General features: G+C 36.9%; 1 protein-coding gene across 1 annotated transcript in view; it reads right to left on the reverse strand.

The window, feature by feature from the left end:
• Positions 1-8,919, reverse strand: part of RAB12 (RAB12, member RAS oncogene family) — a 26,737-nt gene that overhangs the window by 7,317 nt on the left and 10,501 nt on the right. The window contains exon 2 of the mRNA XM_019473352.1: positions 5,345-5,405. Within this exon, the coding sequence (XP_019328897.1) occupies positions 5,345-5,405 (61 nt within the window). The remainder of the gene's footprint in view (positions 1-5,344; positions 5,406-8,919) is intronic.

An 8,919-nucleotide genomic window follows, 5' to 3' on the forward strand; every position in this document is an offset into this window, starting at 1 on the left:
ACACTGGAACAGGCTGCCCAGGGAAGTGGTTGAGTCACCATCCCTGGAGGTATTTAAAAGACGCGTAGATGAGACGCTTAGGGACATGGTTTAGTGGGTGGTGGTGTTGGGTCAATGGTTGGACTCGATGATCTTAGAGGTCTTTTCCAACCTCAATGATTCTATGATTCTATTAGTTAAATGGCCAGATGGCCACTGTCACCTGCCAGTCATGCTAATTACAGTGGATTAAGGCTGACTTTCTTTGCCTTGCTTTAAGTCATTGACTTCCCCACACTTCACACAACCAATGCCTCTACTGCCGCAGCAAGTTTAAATGAAACCAGTCACAGGCTTTTGATTGTAAGCATGATATTCTAACCCTTGTTTCCTTTGAAAACTGGAAGAAAATAAGCCGAATTTGTAGTCTCTAACATTACATTAACATTGTACTAGCCTTCAAATAGTAAGGTGAAAATTGGAAAACTATTTCTGCAATAACTAAGTTTAGAATGCAACCCCAAGCTACCTAAATAAGCTGCAGTCGGAGAATAGTATCAAGTTGATCTTTCACATGGAAAATCTCATCTTCTACCAGGTGCTATCTTCTTTTTCATGAAAATGTGCAGTAAATTCTTCCAATGTTGAGGAAAAAATTACAACCCCTAACGCAGAGCTAATATTAAAAGCATATCCAACTTAAAATGTCTTCCTTTCATGCGTAGTGCTGAAGCAATTAAGTTAGTTATACTGTTTTCATCGATGTATTACACTCCTGCAGCTGGAGTATTTTAGTAAGAATAGCTATTGAAGCACTAGTGGAAAGCTGGAAGAAGAGACAAGCATTATTTAACTGAGCTAACAGTATGCAACTTCATGAATTTCATAAGTGACACTAAGTGCTGCTAGTTCTTCATTTGCTCTGGTCAGAATCGACATGATAAGAATAAGTCAGTTCAATTTAATTCAATCTCCAGAAGTCCAAATAATAAATTACTACAACGTGATCAATGAAAAAAATATAATAGATTACTCCTTTTTTAATGCTAAAAGCAGTTTTCTTTTATTGATTTTTTTTCAAGAAATTGTTCTAATGGAAAAACACTGGTATTTCTAAATTGTAATCACAAACATACAGCGTATGACTCCCTGACCATCTATAATCTGCAATAATAAAACCCCACTGCTTCTGTTTTTCTGCTTCCAGAACAGAAACTAGACATCACTCAGAAAATACAAACAAGCATTACACCAAACAAAAGCAAACAAAAAACCCACACAAAGCCCATTTTCAAGTGTTGACTTGTCATATTCTCACTATTTCAGACTGCATAAAATACAATACAAATACAGTTGCTCTTAATTAAAATAGGTTTGGATAATTTTTGTTTTACATAAATGTTCTCTGTGTGTATCTAAAACAGTCGCTTGAAACAAACACTTAGTCAGACTCAAAACTGTCTTTGGCTCTGAAATTAATTTATGAGTGGTGGTGTGAAGTGGCAATAGAAAGGAAAATATTTTTAAACATAACTAAAAGTTTAACACTAATTTAACACTTTTACATGCTCTATGCTTTTATGGAACCTACAGGCAATATTTTTTTAAATGTTTTTAAGTCATTTTAGAATTCTACTTGTCAAGCTGAGCTTTTTCCTCCCATAAAAAATGCAAATATATCTAAAATCTTTTATTATATGAAATAATTTATTTCAGAGGTACTGAACAGAAGGAACTACATTCTGTTATATCGCAGGGCAGGTGATCTTTTCCTCAGACTACTCCTCACCCCAGAGATTTTCCAAGACAACAACTGTCCATTAGAAAATGCTGAGCTGGCAGAACGTAAACATTTTTGAGAAAGCACCAACTTAAACAACCTTCAGAAGCAAATCAGACTGTTTTCTTGCCAGGTCTCTGGCTTCCTTGGGCATTAAACCTGTAGGGATACCAGAGAGCCCCTTTGGCTCCCCAGCAGGGAACTGGGCACAGTGGCAGGGCACTACAGCTTCCAGTAACCAGGTCCTTTCGGGGGGGAAGCCAGAAGTGACTGCTACTTGTGTCAGCCGAGTGCGCAGATTACTCAGGTAAGAGGGCACAGTCCGATACCCTACTGTCCTGCCGAGCAACTCCCAGCACACCTATGCTTCAAAGCATGAGAGTGGGTTTCCTATTATTTGGTCTAGTTTTCAAGCTTTGAAAAAGCACTGATTCACAGATGCTCCGATTCACTTGGACATTTATGCTATCCAGTAGTTCTGGTTACGTCACCCCACGGCCTGCACTGCGTGCATGCATTACTTCTCACAGAACGTATGAGCTTGTTTCAGTCAAGAACTGCAATGCAGAAGCAGATTTACTGTATCTACTACTTCTGGCAGCCCAAGGGGCACTACTAGCGTTCCAGGTGGCACAGAGAAGATGGACATTACTCTGTGTCCTCAGTGCTGCTCTACCATTTCATAACCTAAGGAGCAGGAGGTTGTTCCCTGGCTGAAAGTCAGGCAAATAGGGGAATAGGTACTGTGAGGTAGCAGGGACCGGGTAGGAACAGGTAAGCTGGAGGCGAGAGCAGACGCCTCTGTGATCCTTGGCACACAGTATCCCATTGCGAAAGGAATACAGGACATGAGTCCAATTTGTATACTACTCTACTAACACTCTACTAACAGCAGCAGGTGTGAAAGCTGCTTTCAAAAGAACGTCTTGCACACCTAATTGCTCGATATATTCAACATTGTACTGCTGTTTTTTCATAAATTCAAGTGGTAGAGGTCTGTGGAGAACACTCTGCTGATAGAGTGGTCAGTGGAGAGACAGGTCAAGTGACCATAAAAACCACCAAAGTTAAACTTTCTTTTTAAACTTTTCTTGTTTGATTTTTGAAGTAGAATCATCAAATGGCTTAAAAAAAAATAATCAAAACTTCGATGCTTCGAAACATAACCTTAGTCATTTTAAGAAAACAGAAAAGCATAAACTTTAGAAATGATCTCTTCACCGAATAAAGCAGTTTTTTGTAGTAAAGTTACTGTAATCATTGTACATAAGACTACCAGGAAGCATGAGGCAACCTTAATTCTGTCTCTGTGTAGGTATGAAAGGAGACTGATTTAGGATCAGCTATGCAGCTTAAGTCTGTATTTCTAAGCTTCCAAGTGTTTGACTTGGTAAATTGCTTTCCTCTTTTAATCTAACAATTGAAGGTACAACAAGGAGTGGCTGAGGGAACTGGGGTTGTTTAGCCTGGAGAAAAGGAGGCTGAGGGGAGACCTTATTGCTCTCTACAACTACCTGAAAGGAGGTTGTAACGAGGTGGGTGTCCGTCTCTTCTCCCAGGTAACAAGTGATAGGATGAGAGGAACAGCCTCAAGTTGCGCCAGGGGAGGTTTAGATTGGATATTAGGAAAATTTCTTCACCGAAAGGGTTGTCAAGCATTGGACCAGGCTGCCCAGGGATGTGGTTGGGTCACCATCCCTGGAGGTATTTAAAAGACATGTAGATGTGGCGCTTAGGGACATGGTTTAGTGGTGGACTTGGCAGTGTTAGGTTAACGGTTGGACTTGATGATCTTAAGGGTCTTTTCCAACCTAAATGATTCTATGATAATAAGAGTTTATAAATAGGCCCCAAAACATACACAACGTAGTTCAGGATAAATTAGCAAAAGGAGTGGCTATCTAATTGCTCTTCCAAAAAATTACAAGTATGCCAAGACAGTTTTAAGGCTTAACTATAAGAACAGCATTTTGACAGCCACTATTGGAGAGAAAGTGACACTTAGGAGCAGGATGTTGTGTTCATGGATTTTATCGTATTTTAAAACATTATCTCTTTACATTGTGTTTTCTCCACCATTTTAGCAGGGCTTCGCACAGGAGTAATGGTCACATTTTAGCAACCTATCAATTTTTAGTTTTAAAAGTTTCCTGTATCCTACTAGCATATTCTCAATATGTGGAAAATAATGGTTTAAACATCTCTTTTCCAACAAAACATCTCTCCTATAAAGTATTTATTCAACATGAAGAAATTGTTTGATAAGCTTAGCACATTTCATAGCAAGAATTCATATCAGGCGTACAGTAGCATCTCCATGTCAGAATTTTTTGTTACCTCTGTCAGCTCCAGCAGACCCTGGCTTACAATTGCTGGCTCAACTGCCAGCCTTGTGGTCATACGTTTCCAAACAGGGACAGATGATGGATGAAGACATGCCACTAACATTCAAGTGTTAGGTGACTGATGATACCAAAGATGAAGCAGCAGTTAACTCAGAGGGAAGCAAGACAGACACATGGTGTGACAAACAGAGTTGATGGTGACCTGCCAAGAGGAGTTAGTAAGCTGAATTCACTGCATCCATGTCGTTAAGAATGAGAAGCCACCAGAATATCCCAAAAGTGTAACAACGAGTATATTTAGAGCTTTTTTTTCCCCCTCTGTGGGTTGTTAGCAGCTTTAACAGTTTAACTACAATGCCAATTATGCATCATGCACTGTTAATAAACCAAAGCTAAGCTTCTACATAGTAGTATATAAGATTAATGTATAGAACATAGCTGGTTTATTCTCTCATAACAATGTTTATGTATTGTACTACTCTGCAAAACAAAGGAGCTCTTAAGCTTAATAATTTCTAAACAATAAAAACTGTATTAATCATTGACATGGAGAATTATTATCAGGAAACACATAACCTACTTCAGAAAGGAAAAGCTTAGCTCAGACTTTGCGCTTTCTGCAGTAGGACATCGGAACCAGTTAAGGTATAGTCTTATTTGTATGGGATCATTTTACTTCTCAGTGCTGTTTAGAGTGGATATAATTTACTTAGTCTTGAACGTCCTTCATTTTAACGTTATTTAATATAGCATCAAAGAAACAGCACTGCCTATACCAAGTTTTAGAAAAACAGCTTAGAAAATACTTCACAGTTGTTTTATAATTGCTGTTACAATGAAGGTCAGTTTTAAACAGTCCAGAAAATAAAAAAATGAAGTGTACTTTACCTAGTGTCTATTTAACACAGTCACCTTTTGCTGTTTGTAGAACTCCTATTCTATTTCTTGTGTAGGTGCTATCATTCTAGGAAAAGGGGCTTGAGACTTCTGTGATGCATTAACATTTCAGTAATTACATTCATGTCCTACTTCTAACTTTATCTCCCCTTCTCCTCCTTTATCCTCACAAAAATCTAAGAGCTATTTGGTTTTGCTTAAGTCTTGTGGGAATGGAGGAGAGGAGGAATAGGGCAAGAGCTAAACCAGCTTATAACAGTTAATAGTATTAGACAAGCATATTAATTCATGCTAGAACATAAAAATTAAAACATACTGCTGGTTGCACATTTGTTTTACTTACCAGATTTGTAATCTAATTTTCTTTCCTCTTAGCTCTACTGTTTTGATTTTAAAATCAACACCTATAAATAAAATACAGTAAACAGAAAAGGAGGAATAAGAAGCAAAAGTAATGAGGGTGTAATTATTATTTTTTGATAGTTTTATTTTTTTTTTTAATATCAACTTGTAACAGTCTGAACAAGCAGAAGGGTTTGCACCACTATGGGTCACCTCAGGAACATCATGGGGATTTGACAACCGCTATATAGTCTGTGAGCCATCCAATTTGGCAGCATCACAACATAAACCTTCCACTTTGTGCAACACTTCCAGCAGCAGGTAAACCCAATATAACAGTAAAACAATAGGCACAGTTTGTTTCTCCCTTATTCACATTGACTGTCAAGGACAAGCCTGCTCTACTTCCAACTGGCACAGATGCCCTAGAGGCACGGAGTGAAACCACTCCCTCCACATCAGTTTTGCTGTTTGTGAAGAGGGAATAATATACATCTGATTTCCAGGCTGGATGCTTAGCATCTGTAAAGCACTTTACTAAAGTGCTGGAATTGTGGTTGGTTTATGAAGAAGTTTGTCAGCACTGTCATTCTTAATGCCTGCAAATATTTATTAGCAAACTGCTTAGATTTAGAGAGGGTATTTGACTTTTAAAATTTCTTTTATACCTGTATGGTAATTTTATCCACCATCTCAAAACTCCAGCCACATTTTGAATGCATGCTAAATATCAAAGATAGAACCATGAACACCTTGTTATACAGAAAGATTTTACTTCTATTAAAAAAAAAAAATAATGCTGGCAATCAACATGTAAGACATACTATGGTCAAACAATACCTAGACACAAAAGATTACCACCTCAACTACAAGAATATTTCAGGGTATAAGTGTCCCAGAATATCATAGCATTTGTAGATTTTGAACCCGTTCATTTTAGTATACATTTGTATGAAGATTTTTGCTTCAGTTCTTCCTTCTGAACACCACCGCTCCTAACAGTGCTAAATCAAAAAGGGGGAAATAAAAAGACAAGAGAACATGGTTCAGACTGGCACACTTAAACTCACACAGAAGTGTAGAAGCATAGTGTGTTGGAAACACTTTTGCTATTTCACATATAATTGTATACCAAGGATAGGGAATGAAAGTGAAGAGCAAAAAAAGGTTTTTATTTTCTCTAACAAAAACTACACATTTTCCTAACGTCTACCCTTGGTAAAAGCCGAGTGTCCCTGCTGATATTGTTAGAGTCAAGGCTGGATTGTAACTTTGACAGAAAGGACTGAACTTGGCCCTTATGCAAAGCTTTTCAAAACTCCTGAAAATTTAGGTGGGGGGAAAAAAGTGCATTTTACATCCTGAAAACCAGTTACACATTGTGGACTTGGCATTTATTTCAAAGTGCTTTTAAAGATAGTTATATCTGTAAAGTTGTTGGTACGAGACAATAAAATGGACTAAGTTTTAAAAACTAGATACACTTTACTAATTGAAATGTAAATGATACATTTAATTCTATTTTTAGTTTGCAAAGCAGGTTGCCACTTTTCAGCTAGACTAAATAAATGGAAGGATCACTGATCTTCATTCTCCTAAACAAAAATCCCTTCAAACAGCCTGCAGTTGCACAATACATAGCGATAAAAGTATTGGTTATCATCATGACATTCGTCCTCCTTCTCCATGTCCTTCAAAGTGTCTAGCACACTTATTCACCAGTTCTTGGAGAGCTACTCAGGACATTTGATGTTTATACTTCACTTACCTAAACGTATCCCATTCAAACCCCAGCAGGGTTCTTAGGCAATACAGGAGCTAAAGCATTAAACTGATTTGTACTACACAGTCTACAATTTTAATGGCAATTTTCAAGTATTCATATGCAAATTGAGAAAAAATATTAGAATGATTAAAATTTCAGAGCATTTATTAATCCTAACTTTAAGAAATATTTTTCTACACTTTTGAAAAACCACCATCTGTGTTGGTGTAAAAGCAGAAGTGAATGATCCAGCTATGCTCTACTATGCAAAATGTGCGCAATAAGAATTCTTGTAATTACTGCTTTTTATTAACGAGATTTTTTTTTAAAGAAACACACATCCATTTCTACTGTTAAAAGCCTTTTCTCTATATAAATGCATTTAAACTGTAAAATGCAATTGTCTTAATGGTCACAGCTTTGTCTACAACAAGACAGCAACTTTACTTGCTAAGGAGATAATCAATATTAAATGAAATTGCTTCAAATCTCTCCCTTCCTCAAGGAAGTTTGAATATAATTGCTCACACATCTCAACCCCAATTCCCAATCCTGCCATTATCTCATACACAACATACTATACAATTTGCCATTCATCTGAGAACTCAGGTTAAAAAAAAAAATCATCTCGCTTTTCTCTCCCACAGAAACATAAATAGAAAAAAGAATCTATGATGCTCATACAGGTGGGTATTCTTGTCTTAGACTAACAGTTATACTTGTAGAGCTTGATCTGAGCAGAAAGAGAATACAGCTCTGCTGTGTAAAGAAAAAGTCTTATTGTCACACACAAAAAGTCTAAACCATTGCTTATCCAAAACTGTGTATTAAAAACCATCACAGGAATTTCATGTAAGCTTCACCAACTCCATCAACAAAGTATTTTTATTTTTACAGAAGTGGTCTATACACTACTGTCTTACACAAACCAAGGAACAAAAAGGTTTTGTTGTATTTTTTAAAAGGAAAAATAAATAATGAACTATGGAGAGAAAAATCCAACTGTTCTAATAAAGTAAATTTTCAACTCGGGACTTCCTGGGACTAGTAGGCACAACAAATGAATGAAATGAAGCAGAAAAAGGCCTACCTATTAAAGAGATGGTTTCAAAATGCAAACCAGTAACAGTTTTGGAAAAGCACGTTCTTCTACAGAACTGTTTGAATCATTTAACACTTAAGTCAGATAGTTTGCCAGAACTAAGCAAAGGTTGCTCAACCGCTCTTTATAATTAGTAATGCTCTGCAAGCATCAACACAATACCAAAAGCTTAATGTCTGCCAATACTGAAGGAAAATCTGGCAACTATCCTTTTGCACATGAAGAAACAAATTCCTAAGCCTGTCAGGTTTCATTACCATGTTTCACCATAGACCTGCCAAAGGTAGTGCTTTGAGTTTACATACAAATTAGTAATTTAATTAAAACAACACCACAATCATTTGTTTTCCCACTTCAGTTTCAAATATCATCTCAAGTTAAGAAAAAAGTTCAATGAAACAAATTATTTCGCTTGATTAATGCCAATGAAAATACCTAAATGAAAAGTTTTGCTATCCATACAATTACTCCAGCTATTAAAAACAAAAGAAAAAAAACTGTTAATATTCTCTGAAAGTCAATCGGGAAACTAACACTTTCCACTATTACAGATAACAAATACTTATTAGTCTGTCCTGGTTTCGGCAGGGATAGAGTTAATTTCCTTCCTAGTAGCTGGTACAGTGCTGTGTTTTGGATTTAGGATGAGAACAATGTTGATAACACACCGATGTTTTAGTTGTTGCTAGGTAGTGCTTACACTAGCCAA

Source organism: Aptenodytes forsteri, unplaced genomic scaffold (assembly GCF_000699145.1).
Source record: "Aptenodytes forsteri isolate BGI_AS27 unplaced genomic scaffold, ASM69914v1 Scaffold229, whole genome shotgun sequence".
In the NCBI taxonomy this organism is placed as follows: Eukaryota; Metazoa; Chordata; class Aves; order Sphenisciformes; family Spheniscidae; genus Aptenodytes; species Aptenodytes forsteri.